Source organism: Vigna umbellata, chromosome 1, assembly GCF_029865625.1.
Source record: "Vigna umbellata cultivar VRB3 chromosome 1, Vumbellata_1.0, whole genome shotgun sequence".
NCBI lineage: Eukaryota > Viridiplantae > Streptophyta > Magnoliopsida > Fabales > Fabaceae > Vigna > Vigna umbellata.
Window position 1 is genome coordinate 54,191,173 of NC_142165.1, and position 15,837 is coordinate 54,207,009.

Consider the following 15,837-nt stretch of genomic DNA (forward strand, 5'->3'; position numbering starts at 1 on the left):
AAAATAATTCATCCCTCTTTTTAGTCTTGTCCGAATATGTTTTTAAATATTCATTGCACGATATCGATTCCAATGAAAAAACTATTTTTCATAATAGTTAAGGTGAAAATACTTATATTAAAAATGAACATAATGATAAAAAAAATAAAAAATTAAAGTTTTTTTTTCACTAACTTTGTATTAACTCAATGTTTCTTAATTCATATTAAAAGATTGAGAAAGTATTAATGGATAAATAATTAATATAGTCCTCAAATGTGTAAGTTCTTATGAATTCAGTTCTCAATAAAATGAAATGTTTATTTTAATATTTAAACATGTAAAAGTCTTGAAACTATATTTTGGTGATCAAATAAAAATACGGAAAATAGATACAAGAAATATCACTAACAAAAAGTGCTTCAGAAAAACGTGCTTAAATGAAAATCGTAAACTGAAAAACGACTTTCAATTTAATTTTTATATAAACCCTAAACAATTTCCATTTATAATGAATAGAAAATGTTTAGTATGGTAGAATAGAAGTTTTTAACAAATAATATTTTATTATGGTAGAATAACAATTGTTTATTTCTAGGAATACTTAGTCTGGAATACCATGTATATTTTTATACAAATAATTTTATCCCAAATTCTACGTGAGTTTTGGTATATTGAAGTTATTTTTATCCCACTCTCTATATGTATTTCATGAATTCAAAAGTGAGGTTGAAAAGATGAATGCTCATGCAGAGGAAATATACACTGAACAAGGTTCGTAATAAGACAAATTGTTTATATAAAAGTAAAAAAAAAATTATAACATTTATTTCTCCTATTTATTGAATTCATTTTATTTCAATAAAGACTCAAGCTTATTGTAATGGTTTTAAATTTTCTCAAATGACCTTTAAATAAACAAATTTTTATGAAATAAATAAAAAATAAAAACTATAACATTATATTTATGCATTTTCTAGAATAAATTTAAATATTAAAAAAATGTCCAACCACAAAAAATTTGCAAATAATAGTAAAAGATATTTTAAAAATTTAAAATAAAAATTACTAACATGGAAAAAAAATAAATGAAAATCCTACAAAACTACAAATGCGTACTTATACACGATTTCGCAAAATCTTAAAAGAAATTAGAGAAACGTGCTTCCAGGCACGATTCATGCTACTAAGTGTAATCTCAAAGAAAAAAAAACTGCAACAAAGCACTATTTCAAAAAGAATAAAAAAACGAAAATAAGAAAATGTGTTAAAGAACATGAATTTGAAGAAAAAAAAAAATTAAACTCAACCTTTTCATTGTAAAGTCATATTTTCAACCATAATTTAATAAATTCTCCAACAAAAAGCCTTTGATTAAAAAAGAAACTTATGTTGATAGAAGGTAAGTCCTTTTGTATTAAATTTTATTTCAAAACCTGGGTGTTCTAAGCCATCTCCCAATGCCAACATAATGTTATTCACCAACCTTAAGTTTTGTCAACTATGAAACCAAACTTTGAACATCGATCAACGATGTTTATGTAAAAATAAAAATTGTCCATCGATGTTCTTTATTTCCAACGTATATTTATCATACCCAAAATTATTGATTTTAGAAATAAAAATTAAAACCAAAATTTAAAATTTTTCAACAACTAAAGACACTTTTGGATTTAAATTTAAAGTAAATTTTATAATTAAAATTAATTTTCCATATTTAATTATGTGTTAACTTCTAATATTATTTTTGTTATGAAAATTACAGATAAACCTTTAATCTTAAATATAAAATACTACCAAATACACCTAAAATTTTGACTTTTTTTTGCAAGACTAAACGTCAGTTGACTTTAAAATAATAATAATAATAATAATAATGTAAACAACCGTAGTTGACTTTAATATTTGTTACAGTACATAAAAGATAGAATGGTAAAGTCAATAGGTGCTCGTTGACGGCACAAATTGATTTTCTGTTACATAACAGTATAACACAAAAAATAAAGCTTCTCGCATTTTATTTTTCCCATATGTTTTCTTTCTTAAGTCATTCTCGCCGTTGATTGAGGAATTAATAATATATTTTATTGAAATTAAGTTAAAAATATTTAAGATTGTAAATAAATTAATAACACGTTCTATAAAAAAAATCCTTTAATTCAAAGTATTCAAACATTTGTTTTTGATAAAATCAGTAATTAAATAATTGAAAGAGTAATTTTCTTTTTATATTATCATCTTATCATAGAAGGTATTTGGTAAGACTCTTCACTTTTTAAACACCTGTTTCAAAAGTTACATTATATATATATATATTATCATCCCATTTCTTTTATTAACATCTTCTGCAAATTTGATTGATCGCCGTGCAACATGCAGCAGTTTCGCACTCATTGCGTATAAATTTTCACTCACATAAATATGGAACATCTTACAAGATATCGAAATTTTGAACAGAAGATTCAGGAATTCTTTTTTTTTTATCACTGATAATATGAACAAAATAATCTGAATGAAAGGAGTTACCGCTAGAATTTAACAAGTTAAAAGCCTATGATGAATGGCATTTAGATCGGGCCTGTTCAGTATAGCATATGGTCGACCAATTAGTCTCTTCCTTCCTCCATTGAAGCTTTCCTTCCAAGCAAGATCAGCCTTGCACATTTCAAGCACAACCCAAAATTCTCGTATCCTGGTCACAGAACTTGGCTGCATGGCCCCCAACACAACATACCAGAGGAAGTTTTCTGTTCATGCTATGTAACATTCCAATGGAACAGGTTCTTTACTTTCAGTGGCCCGTCAGCTCTTTTCTAAGCCATCATGGATCAGCTGTGACAATATATCGACCCATGTGTCGGGAACACCAGGCAGACACCAATGCATGCAATCCTGACCCCATACTGCAACTGCATCTTTCCTTCCTAACCAAATTGCTGGATGAGCATCAGCTCTGAACTCACTTAAATGAGTTAAGTCAAGCAAGTGAATGTCTGTGCCTTCTAATGCTTCTTCAATCACATAATTCAATAGTCTTGCTTCCCTGTTAACTCCGTTGTTCCTGGGTTCAAACCATGAGTCAAGCTGTCCAGGTATTAGTATATCAAAACACATGGGGCATGGAACACATTGCAACAGGTCCCTCAGAAAAAGTGAAGCATTCTAGTTGTTTAAAATAAAAACATTTATCAAATGCCACCCATAGTTGGATGTTCTTTTGTGAGACGTGTTACACAGTTAAATGAGGGAGAAATTTCAGAAAAGCATGTTCTAAAATGTAGCAATTTATAGCATAACAAATTGGGAGGACCATAATGTTAGGTTTACTGAAGAGGAGTTTCACGGGAAAAATACAATACCAATAAAATCTGAGCCCAATACCAATAAGATCTGACCCAACCATATAAAGAATTGTCATCACTCTCTACCCAAAAACAATAGGTTAATGGGTTCAGAAAGATACAACACCAATGCTCAATTTTCTCATTTCTAATCAATACGAGACTTAGACTCATGCTTGGATTCTCAACACATAAAAGTGATTAACATTGCAAGAAAGAAAAGGAAAAGAGAGACTTCCCCAAGGAGAAAAAAAAATGCAGACGAGTTTCAGAAATACACACCTCATTCTCCTCAAGGGGCCTGTTGAACAAGCAGCTCCCATTTTGATTCCAGTCACCACCATAAAAGTGTCTTGGGGATTGTAATCTCCAGAATTTAAGGGTGTTTCTAGGAAATTCTTTCTGAATGTATGTGATCATATTAGCAAGAACAACTTTGAGTCCATCTAACATCCCAAGAGGCGGAACTATTGCTTGTCCTGCTTGATAGAAGACGAGAGGCTTCTCTTCTGGAAATTTGTCATTATTCCACCTATTAAACACCAAATCAAGTAACTATGTACATTCAATCATTGGAACAGTTCATAAAAATACAGAGACAAGCCAAAAAAAATTAGACCCAAACCAGTTTCATAAAAAATATGTTGCAACACAAGAAATCCTCTTTAAGCTCTTTTCAATTTTTTAACAATTAATATTATTACTTATTTAATTCATTCATTTTTACTTCCTGTATATGCGTTGTGAGTGAGTAGTTGAGTCATTCAACAACTCTTAAACAAAGCATATATAGGCAGTCAAATTCAATTTTATTAAAGTGGTAGTGCATCATCCGGAAATTACAGAATTCAAGAAAACAAGAATTACCAGTGACCAGTATTAAACACCAGAACATCATAGAATCCGGCAATTTTAGCCCAATCATCAGCAGGAACATCAACATCAACTCGATAAAAGCCTTCTGATCCATCTTGCATCCCACCTTTTGCTTGTTTTGGCTGCCACCTTTGTTTAATCAGTAATGAGCTCATAAGGTTTCCATTTTCAAATTGACATCAAAGCAACATAGTAAAATAAGGCAATCAGAACTCAAAAAACAGGAACCACTTAAAACTAAGATAGAGTTACTGGATGAAAATTATAAAAAGATGAAATATTTCAGAGAAATAAGCTGAAAGTTGAAACTGCAAATAGCGTAGCCAAACAAGATAAAAGAAGGAAACCAAGTTAGTTGACTTTGTAGAATGCCGATCTTCAATCCCAAATTATATAAAGTTCAGTTTTAGGAAACATTTACTCCATTAATCATCATTGCCTAGCTAAAACCAGAAAAAAAAATGTTAGGGGAGCAAAGTTTTGCCCCAACCTAATGACAAATGGACTTGATACCAAGAGCGCTGCCCCTACGCACTCACACTTAGTTCCCTTTTGTCCTTGCCCACGCCCTATTAAAATTAAACACTCTATTGATATTGAAACCAAAGCAAAAGGAAACAATGTAACATTCATAAACATATTTTAACAGTCAAAATAAAAGCATATCTACTTCTAAAATCCTAAATAGGAAATGTGAAGAGTAAGAATCTTCCTTCATGTATCTTTATCAGATTCATGCATATATTGTAGTATGATGCATATTTTGGTAGGGATGCATAAAGGAATTACTAATTTAGTATGATCCACAGAAAAGTGATTTTTTTAATACAAATACAATGCAGAAACTTTAACAGGAGTGCTGTATATATTCAATAAGTGGATAAAATATATATGTTTAGATTTCTGAGAAGTATTGTTCAGCTGCAGCGTTTATATTTGTGTTTCTAAAGTACTAATGCATCATCATAAACAATTCTCATAACAGTGCTATAGTCTACATCTATAGGTTCTTCTAATCCATAAAACGAGCTGCAGTATGTGTCGGATAAATAACTACAAAATGAAAATATCCAATTCACAAATATAGCCAAAACTATGAACCAACAACAACATACAAGTAGGACAGAGAATTGTTTGGATAAAATTCTCCAAAAGCACTAATAGAAGAAAGAAAATTAGTTTAAGCATAATTTAAAAATAAACTTTTGGAGAACTTCAGCATGACTTAAATAGAAACAAAATTTAACATATGGAGAAGTCTATTTTTTTTCTCCTTCTCCTACAATTGTTTATGGAAAAGTTCAATGTTGAAAACTCAACAAGAATTTCCAGTCATTAAATACATCTCCGGGATAGATTATCACCAACCCTGTAGTTTAAAGTTCAAACGCTACTCTTTCAATTCAAGAACAAGTTTGTTGTTTCAACATCCTTCAAACCACCACCTATCAAACTTTATTCCACCGGCACACACCCAAATCTGAACCAACAATCAACAGCACATAAGTATCAACCTTTTGGTTATCCGATACAACCTAGAATGCCCGGTTGATATCAAATATAAATTTCACACCAAATTTCAGTACGTCAACCAATCTCTAAGGATCTAAGCTAACTCTCTACAGCATCTATCCAAAATTAAGCTTTAAACTTGAAATAAAGCACCATACTTGCCACCACCTCTTCAAGTGAAATGCACATTCAGACTATCAGGCGAGGAGTTACATACCCCCTTCATGTAAAACAAAGCAGTACATATCTATTTGCAATTATCTGAACCAAAAAGAAAAAAAAAATTGGTTAATGAGAATATTACTGGTATCTGGAGAGCAAAACAGCACGGTGATAAGCGACGGTGACATTGAATTTGGGAAAATAGGCACCCCTCCAAGCACCCTTCTTTTTCCACTTTTTGGCTCCCTCATCGGCGACCCTGAGAGTGCAGAGAAAAGAAGCCAAGAAATTCTCGTTGAGGGAGTCCCCAACAAACCCAATGTTCCTGTTCCTCATCCGACCCAGAAACTGAAATGGGTCGATCCGGTTCAAGTGGCAGTTCCGGGGCACCCACTTCCAGGAGTTGATGAAGCTCATATTTTGCCTCTCGTTTCGGAGGCAGTTCCAGGCGTTACGGTGGAAAGGGCATGTTTGGTCGTAGAGAGGGGTGCGATCAGGATCCGAGACCCATTGGCCGGTGAAAAGATTGCATTTGGAGATTGCGAGTGATTGTGAGGTTGTAGAAGAAGAGAAAGTGTGGAGAGAGAGGAATGTAGAGAAGAAATAGAAGGTTGCAAATGTTAGTACGATGAGCCATGGTAAGAGATTTGAAGGGAGCTTCGGAGACATTCTCATCTATGCCCGTGTCCAATTCCTGCTCCCTCTCATATGGGGGATACATTTTTCAACCATTTTCTTTATAATTTCGTTAAATCTTTCATATAGTCTTTATGAAGTTTAGAAAAGCTTTGGATTCCAACAATGTCACAAACAATAAAATCAGAAAGAAAAATATACAAATTAATTATATGAAGAAAAAATTTACTTATCTATGTGTGAAAATTTAAATTATTAAAAAATTGAAATATTGTTTGATTTTTTTTCTTTTACATATAAGTATTTAATATAATTTATTTTTAATATATTTGGTCGACATAAATGGTTAAAATTAGAGGTGCATCTACTTATCGTGGTAAGACTATTATAAGATAAAGAAGATAACCTACAACATCAGCTCGTAGAAGATGCTTAAAAGAAAGAAATATGGACGTCATTGAGGAACATGAGTAGTATATTCAACAAGAGTATATTGAGGACGAGCATGTTAAGTAGGATGATGTTTCTGAAGAAGAACATGAAGAAGGTGGATTCCCAGGAGGTCCATAGGACACCTCCCAACTTACCCACTACAGGGAGCATGTTGCATTTGCCATATGGCAAGATTGAGTTAGTACACATCCTAAATGTTAATTCATCCTTAATTGGTTAAATTTTTTTTGTTATATATATATATATATATTTTTTTTTGTTATGTGGGATTGAGGGGAGATCAATGTGATCTCCCATAGGAAAAAAGAAAAAAAAATTGGATTTTATCATGAGGCTATTGAGTCTTTTATCACAATGTCTAGGTTGAGTTCTTTAGTGAACTTATCCAATGAGTACGTCGATTATGGGTTGATTGTAGCCCTTGGGGAGATGTGGTACTTAGAGACAAATATTTTTCATCTCTCGGTAGGTGAGATTACCATCACATTAGATGACATCAACAATCTGCTGCACTTACCCATTATGAGTCAATTTTGTAAGATTGAGAAGTTAGAGTATGAGGAGGCTCGATCTCATATCATGGATCTGTTGGGCGTGGATAACGCCAAAGCTACAACTGAGATGACACGAACACGCGGTCCAAAATTTAGGCTGAGCTAGATCAAGAAGGTCTATGAGGAGTGTTATGAGCAGGAGCTTTAGGAGTGCGCTGCTCGTGCGTACCTGTTGCATCTGGTTGAATGCACAATTTTTACAAATAAAAGTGTTTGACACCATTTGTACAATATACAAGTGAACTTGACCATTCAATATGGCAATGTTGACCATATAACATGCACCTTTTTCATTAGATAACAGTTCCAATCTTCCTTCTAACATAGAACCTCCACTCAATGAATACCATAACTCTTTAACATTTAAGTAACTCATCTCCTTTAGAATGGAAAAAATATCAAAGTAGCTCTATATGTCTGGGTCAATTACCAAAGTACTGGTTTCTCCAACATATTTCAATTACCCATTATTGATAAACTTATCCATATGGTGAAAGACCACTTCGATATCATAATTAACCATCTCAGCTAATATATGCCTATATATATTTAACCCTATCATATATCAAAAATACCACATAATTTCAAATGGGGAGTGAGATCAACTTGGAAGATTCACTTCGTTCTGCCTAAATGGGAGAGAAAATATATAGTTCTGAAAATAATCTTGGTTAAAAATGTCTTACTTAGATCTATTTCGGTCCTTGTTTCCATGTCTTAAGACATGACTTTGTTGTTTACTGAAGTGCCAAGTTTTAGATGATATTGTTTGTTACAACTCTTAGGATTAGCCAAATTATTTTGGAGTTAACTATTCTCTTAAGTTGTTATTTCACAAGACTATGTATGTATAATCTTACATGTGCACGAATTTGACCAAGAAATTCAGGTGGACCATTGATTGACTCGTATGGCCATGTTAAGAAAGGTAATAACAAACTATTACTTTTATGAATATCCTTCCATGACACTGTAAAGAGGGAATAACATACTTATACTTTTAGTCTGAATAAGATAGAAAATTTTCATATAAATGTTTTACAAGATATGAAAATTGCCCTTTGTAGCTATTAACTAAGCAACAAACTGTAATTTGCCCCTTACCATACATTTTATTTCATATTAGTGCCTAGTTAAATTTCAACTATTCTAACCTAAATAAGAAATTAATTTGTTGCTCCTTTTAATTTCACCACCATTATCTAAGCTTATTGTTTTGGTGGAAATCGTTATCAAAGCTAATTACAATAATTTCTACTACTAGATTATTATTATTATTATGTTTAAATAATGATTCTTACTTATTTTGATGCGTTTCAGGGAATGGACTGTCTTTAGGTGTTAACTTTGCAATTCCCATAGACACATTCTATAAAACACAAACTTTGAATATCATTTTCAAATGAGGCACCATAACCAAAACAACAACACACATAATGGGACACCACAAAAAAAATAACATCTAACTTCATGGGGGAGGGGACCACCACTATGAACTGATTCCATAAACAAATAAGCAATACACCACAACACGACAACATTGCCAAAAGGAAAATATAGACACACATTCAACAAAAACGCACATTGGACCTTCAATGGAACCCACTTCGGTGTTAAAAAAAGATTGCTTTTTCACTTTCACTTTTTCGATCTTTGAAATCCCAAAATGTGCTTCTCTTTTAATCTGTTGGAAACCCCCAAATGCAATTCTATGTTACAAATCCCCAATTGAAATTCTCTTCTTCTTTGTTCGTAATCTCAATCACAAATTATCTTCTTCTATATTCCAAATCACGAACTTAGCTTCTTTTCCTCTCTATTAGAAATTCCCAAATTCGTTCACTCTTTTTCTTTGCTCGAAATACCTAATTCCATTAACATTCAATTTTTTTCCTAAACTTAAACCCTAATTGCAAAATTTTCATGCCACTACCCCGTTAATGGCTTACACATCACAATAATATCCTACGACAATGCCATGACAGTAAAAATGGACAACACAATTTCACCAATAAGTCAACATGATCCATTTAAACACCGTGAATACAATTAGACTTAATTGATGCACATTACACAAAAATGTGGAAGAAGTTGACACTTTTTAAAAAGAGGGGATCAAGTTAACACACTGCAATGAAAGTAGGGACCATTAAAGCAATTAAACAAGAAATTAATATTAACTAATGAATCAAAAATAACAAAACATATTTGTTGATATGGGGAGCTATATCTGGCAAAACTCATCTCACATATGTATTTTTGATGAACAAAAGAAATGTTTTATGGTTTCTTGCATAACAAATGGCATAACAATGGCTTGATCATTACTGTGTTTGTGTGCTTGAAATGTATTGTATATGTATTCATTGATTGAAAATGAATCAATTGTTTAAACACATTGCACATTGTATATCTAGAAGAAATAATTTATTAAATTGTGTATATAATCTGTTAAATTTCTTCATATTTCAGTACATGCTTAACAGGGGCAAAATAGTTGTGTAATAATTGATTAAATTAGTTGTATAATCGATTAAAACATGTTGCTTTGCCAACATGTGTTTGTTGAGTGCATTGATGTGTTTGGAATGGAAAATAATTGGATATTTTGCTTAAGTATGGAACTTAACCATAAGTTTCCTAATCGGTTAAAATGTTTATCTTGTGAAAATCATTTTCATTTAAATTCATAACTGCCTGTAACGGTCATATTTGTTTGTTGTTGGCTTGTATGATTTGCATAATCGATTGCATGCATTGTTTAATCTTTTAAATCTGATACAAATGTAAAACTGTTAAAGTAAAATTATTTGTGTAATCAATTATATCGCGTTAGGATTTGAAATCCTATAAATAGACGTCTTGCGCGCTTTTGCAATATAAATACATGGACTTTCACTTTCATAACTAACTTGTTTGTTGAGTATTGATTGCAAGAGCGTCTTAGAATAAGTTTTGAAGAATCAAATATCTCATTTGGATTATTCATAAAGATTCTTGCAAGAAAGCTGAGCTGATACATTGTTGGTCATATATGCACTTCTGGTGTATTCTTTGAGGATCAATGTCTACATTACAATCAAGAGGATTGTGTTCCTGTTACTGTTGGCCAGGAGAAGAACCGTAGTGTTCTGCATTGAGAGTTGGGATTTTGAATCATACTAGATCCTTAACCGATTTTCGAAAGTTGGCGAACCCTTGACCGAATGATTGATTCTTGTGGCAAGCTCTTCAATTTGGACCGATCAGTTTCTTCATTCGCATAAGTTGAGTTTCAGCTCTTTTTTCGATCTTTTCTATTATCTGTTGCATGTGAGTCATCTTTCATTTGCATACATCTTTTTAATAATCTATATGAATCTATGTTGGGATTTGGGATTCCTTAGAGCAAGTTCATCTGTCTCTTAGGTAAGGAAAACTAATTACATTGTTTTTTAATTATAGATAGCTTGGAATGTCTAATTTTATGATTGCATGGTGAATTGACTAAATGATTGATATGTGTGATGAGTGTAATATGTTGAATTATGGTTAGGTTTTTAAATTATAGGAATTGATTGTATGATGAGATTTTGAAATGTTGTTTGATTGATATAGTAGATGGTTTGAGTTAGTGACGATTGTGTAATATGAAATTTGGAATATTTTGGCATGTGTGATTTGAAGTTTGATTCTTGGATTTTTGGTTGTTTGAACTTGGTTTTGTATGATTAAGAGAGCTTAAATATGAGCAATTGGTCAAGTGTTATGAGCTTTTATGTTTAAAATTGTTTTGAAACTCATGCACTCAGAAAGAAGTGTCAATTTGATAAATTGAACAGGTATAAGTTCCCTCAAAAGCATAAAATACAAGTGATCTGGTATAGCATTGAATGTCCTATTTTGTAAATGGGATAGCGTTAAGCGATACTAGGGTGACGTTGAGCGCCAACCTTATACTATAAGTTTGAAACATTTTAACTCCAAGATGTTGAGCGTCAGAAAGTGTCGTTGAGTGTCCCTTTTTGTAAGAAGAATAGTGTTGAGCACCATGGCTGGCGTTAAGCACCACCTTTTGCGAGAAATCTAGCATTGGTCACCACCTATGAGTGTCAGTTTGTATGTTTGAAATTATCTTCTTCTTTTGCTATTTCAGATAGAATACAATGTAGTTTATGTATGTTTAAGAGTATCATGGTATTTATTCATGTATAATTCCTGTGATCTCATAGGGAGATTTTATGGTGATGTTTTATTAATGTACACATTGATTTGGGAGTCTAGATGTTGGAGGTTATCTTGCCACTATAATAACAATTCAAACTTAGGTAGAATAGAATGATGTATGTTGTGAGAGGTGCAAGAGGTCCTATATTAGGGATTTTACTTTAGCCAAAGGTGTTAATGGACTAACTTTCTATGTGGTAGGGTGAAACTCATTGACAATGACTTTGTAGAGCAATAGAGGTTGCCACAAGTGCAAGACTCTCAAGATTTCACATCAATGTTTTATCCGGATAGTTGAGTCTAGTATGATTCTTCATATGTGATACTGTTGTTTTTATGAATGAATTATGTATCATAATATCTCTATGTTTGATTTATGAAATTTTTTTGTATATTAGCTTACCTTGTTTCTTTTGTATTTGTTTGTTTCTTTTATGTTTGTTTGTTTATTTTATAGTGATCATTTTATTGATGTGAGTAGATGAGAGGTAGGTGTTGAGACATCTTTGATGGAAGATAGTGATGCTGCAGTATTCTTTTCAATCATCTTAATTGTCTGAGATATATTTTATTATTACGATTATTTTTTTAGATAACACTGTACCTATAATTTGAGACAAATTTGTTTTGTTTTATCAATTTTATAACATCTTATTTTATTAGCTATAAACAACTAAAAATAAAATGTTACAGTAATAAAATTATAATTTAATAATGAATTAAAATTAGTTTATAATAATACAAGTAATTTGAACTATAATCTTTCTTTCAATTATTATACATAAAAAATCACTCATAAATTTTTACAATTTTTTTAATTTTTAGTTTTTTATTGTGTTTCTCTTAATCTAAACTATCTTATTCCTCACTCTCTTTTATTCCATTTTCATATTTTCTTATTCACTCTTTGAAGTTCACTCCTTCAACCTAATAAAACTAATATTCAATCCAAAATATCTAGACTCAAAATTCTTTGTTGATTCTGTGGTCTTATGATGTATTGTTATAATATCATCTCCTTTTCTATTTTCCGCCCATCGTATTGACTAAGTCCATGCTCTTAAGTTTAGTTAATTTAAAAAAAAGAAAAAAACTACCAAATCATTTACATTTAAAAGAAAAATCTCTTACGATTTCTGTATCACGTGAACCAAACCAGATGCAACGTTAGTCGTTAGATAATTAAATGACATACAGCGAACGTTACAATATCCATGCTTAATTTACTATTTTTAAACAACGCAACGTTAACCAATGTTTTGAGATTGTAATATATCTGCGCCGGTTAGTTACAGTGGTCTAACTTGTCATTTCAATATATTTGAGCCACTCACGATGCTGGGACAGCGGATGTATATGGTAGGACGTCAATTCTGAACTTATTGCTTTTCTTTGATTTTATATAATTTTCGATCGTTTCCGATTTGCTTCCTATATTATTTATAATGGTTTTGTCAACTGTGAAACAGTTATGAAATGAAGTGATGATAGGAACGTGTATTATGTATGTATATGGCAGCAGTGGCATGAGGCACAAGTCAGTAGTTCCAAGGCTGAAAGATGGAGTGCAAAGAAAATGTTGGTGTAAAACACGTGAAAACAAAACAAAACCAAACCAAACCATGGCTCACTTTCACTTATCGCTTATCGCTTCTCGCTCACTCCTTCAATCAGTACGATGTGGGTCCCTCAGAAGGCAAATGTTATTGTCACCACCGTAACACGCACCCAACCTTGTTTCCAGCCACGTGACACAACAAAACAATAACTACCATCCAAAATTCCACGCACCCACTGATTAAACCCCAAAAATATAAATAAAAAACCCTTCAGAAATCCCTACTTATTAATTATTTCTCATTTTCCATCTCTGACACAACACCACCACCATGGAGAACTATCAGTACCCCTCCTACCCTGACTCCGGCGACTCCTCGCCGCGTTCCAGGGAGATCGACTTCGAGAATCCGCCGCCCTGGGACGACCAGCAGACCCAGAACTACAAGGCCAAGTTCATGTGCAGCTACGGCGGCAAGATCCAGCCCCGAACCCATGACAACCAGCTCTCCTACGTCGGCGGCGACACCAAGATTCTCGCCGTCGACCGCGCCATCAAGTTCCCCGCTTTCCTTTCCAAGCTCGCGGCTCTCTGCGACGCCACGCCGCAGGACCTCACCTTCAAGTACCAACTCCCTGGCGAAGACCTCGACGCCCTGATCTCCGTCACCACCGACGACGACCTGGAACACATGATGCACGAGTACGACCGTCTCTATCGCCCTAACTCCAAACCTGTTAGGATGAGACTCTTTCTCTTCACGCTTTCCTCAAACCCTAATTCCTCGTTCTCTTCGGATCGTGATCGCTTCGTCGATGCTCTTAACTCTGCTCCAATTCCTCCGCAACCTGACCCCATCAAAACCCCTCCCGTTACTCCTTCCAATGTCGATTACCTCTTCGGTCTCGACAAGGCCGTTGCTCCTCCCACTCTCCCTCCTTCCTTCGCGGCCGTCAAGTTCCACGATCCCGCGCCCGAGCCAGTCGCGCCGCAGCCGGAGTATCAGGTTCGCGGTGGAATCTCCGTTTCTGATCGCGTCGTTGGATCGGATCCGAGTGCGAACTCGATCGAGATTCAGAGACAGTTGCAGCAGGAGATGCAGCGTTTGCAGATTGCTGAGAATGAATATCGGAGGAGGAGTGAGGATGGTTTCGCCGGTGGCTATGCCGCTGCGGGAGGTGATTATTACATGCAGAAGATACCGGAGAAGGTTCCGCCTGCTAATGCGCCCCATCCCGCCGGGTACTGGCAGGAGAAGCAGTTTTCCGGCGAGGGTTTTCAGACGACAGTCACGACGGCTTCCGGAGGTGCTGATCAGCAGGTCTATGTTATCCCAGCGCCAGGGACTTTCTACCACGCGCCGGTGGTGAGGCCTCCGGCGGCGCAGGGCTACTACGCAGTGCAGAGAATGGGGTCTGAGGGTTTCCGTGAGCAGGCTGTGTTCGGCGGCGTTGCTCAGACGAAGACTGCGTTTTCGTCGGCAGGGCCGGCTCAGCCGGTTAAGGCTTCCGGGTATGCTGAAGGCTACGGCGTTGTGAGGCCTGCTGGGGTGCCGGATAATGCTGCGTACACGCAGGTGGCGTATGATAGTGCGAGTGGGAGGCAGGTTTACTATACTGCGCAGGGAGGGGTGGTGCACGCGCCGACGCAGTACCAAGGCGTTCCGGTGGGGTCGGATGTTAGGCCTGTTGGGGTTTCGGTGGGCCAGGATGGTAAGGTTGTTAACAAGGTTAACCAAGGTTCTGTGTGATTAAGATTGTGATTATGTTAATTTTGAAGTAATACACTAAATATGTTTTTTACATTTTTCCTTCTTATGTTTATATATATTTATATAATACGAATATTGTTAGCTAATAATTAATTGATGAGGTTTAAATTTCTTTCAATCCGTCTCGTAATTTTATAACTTGGTGTTTTGGCATCTCCCCTTCTTCTCATTATAATATACCCTTAACTTGAATTTTGATCATATCAAATCTTTTTTAAAAAATATAGTAAAGACCATGTTAAATTAAAAGTGAATAAACTAACACAAATAAAAGAACCAAACAAGCTATTAAACTTAAAAATATTTATTTTGGTACATAAAATATGTAAAATTAAAGTTTACAAAAATATTATTATCAAATTTAAATATAATTTATTATAAAAAATGTAGTCAGTTGTAAAATTTCAATTTTCTTGTATTTTGAGTCAATATCAAATTTCGTTATTTCAGTTATTTGAAATATTTTTTTAAAAAACTTTTAATTTTTTTAACCTTTTCATCGTATAATTTGTATTACTATACAGAATTTTATATTTATTAAATAAATACATAAATAATTCGCGTAAATAATTTCATCTTAAAATGAATTACTCTATTCAATTAGCTTTAGCATATTGTGTACAATGTTGTTTTTCACTAGGGTTGCTTTCTATACGTATTTAGTTTTTTTTTTAATTTACGTACGTGGGTCATATTTTAAATTTATTATTGCAAGGATTAAATTGTATATGGTGCCCACGACTTCATCATGAAAAAGTCAGTGGATTGTATAGATGACTTTTTAACAAT

General features: G+C 33.8%; 2 protein-coding genes across 2 annotated transcripts; one reads left to right on the top strand and one right to left on the bottom strand.

Moving 5' to 3' along the window:
• Positions 1-2,346: 2,346 nt before the first annotated feature.
• LOC148205762 (protein trichome birefringence-like 12) lies at positions 2,347-6,590 on the bottom strand. Its single transcript, XM_088103776.1, has 4 exons — positions 6,013-6,590; positions 4,188-4,325; positions 3,603-3,852; positions 2,347-3,063 (listed from the first exon to the last, which is right to left on the bottom strand). The coding sequence occupies exons 1-4, from the start codon at positions 6,543-6,545 to the stop codon at positions 2,782-2,784; spliced, it is 1,203 nt and encodes a 400-aa protein (XP_087959902.1). The 5' UTR covers positions 6,546-6,590; the 3' UTR covers positions 2,347-2,781.
• A 6,965-nt stretch (positions 6,591-13,555) lies between these two features.
• On the top strand, positions 13,556-15,166 carry LOC148205763 (uncharacterized). Its single transcript, XM_088103777.1, has one exon. The coding sequence runs from the start codon at positions 13,609-13,611 to the stop codon at positions 15,025-15,027; it is 1,419 nt and encodes a 472-aa protein (XP_087959903.1). The 5' UTR covers positions 13,556-13,608; the 3' UTR covers positions 15,028-15,166.
• Positions 15,167-15,837: the final 671 nt, after the last annotated feature.

Coding starts and splice junctions, on each gene's coding strand:
- LOC148205762 (XM_088103776.1), bottom strand. CDS start 6,545: ATGAGAATGTCTCCGAAGCTCCCTTCAAATCTCTTACCATGGCTCATC. Junction 4,326..6,012: donor GTTTTGCTCTCCAGATACCA/GTAATATTCTCA, acceptor GATTAAACAAAG/GTGGCAGCCAAAACAAGCAA. Junction 3,064..3,602: donor GGCCCCTTGAGGAGAATGAG/GTGTGTATTTCT, acceptor ATACCTGGACAG/CTTGACTCATGGTTTGAACC.
- LOC148205763 (XM_088103777.1), top strand. CDS start 13,609: ATGGAGAACTATCAGTACCCCTCCTACCCTGACTCCGGCGACTCCTCG.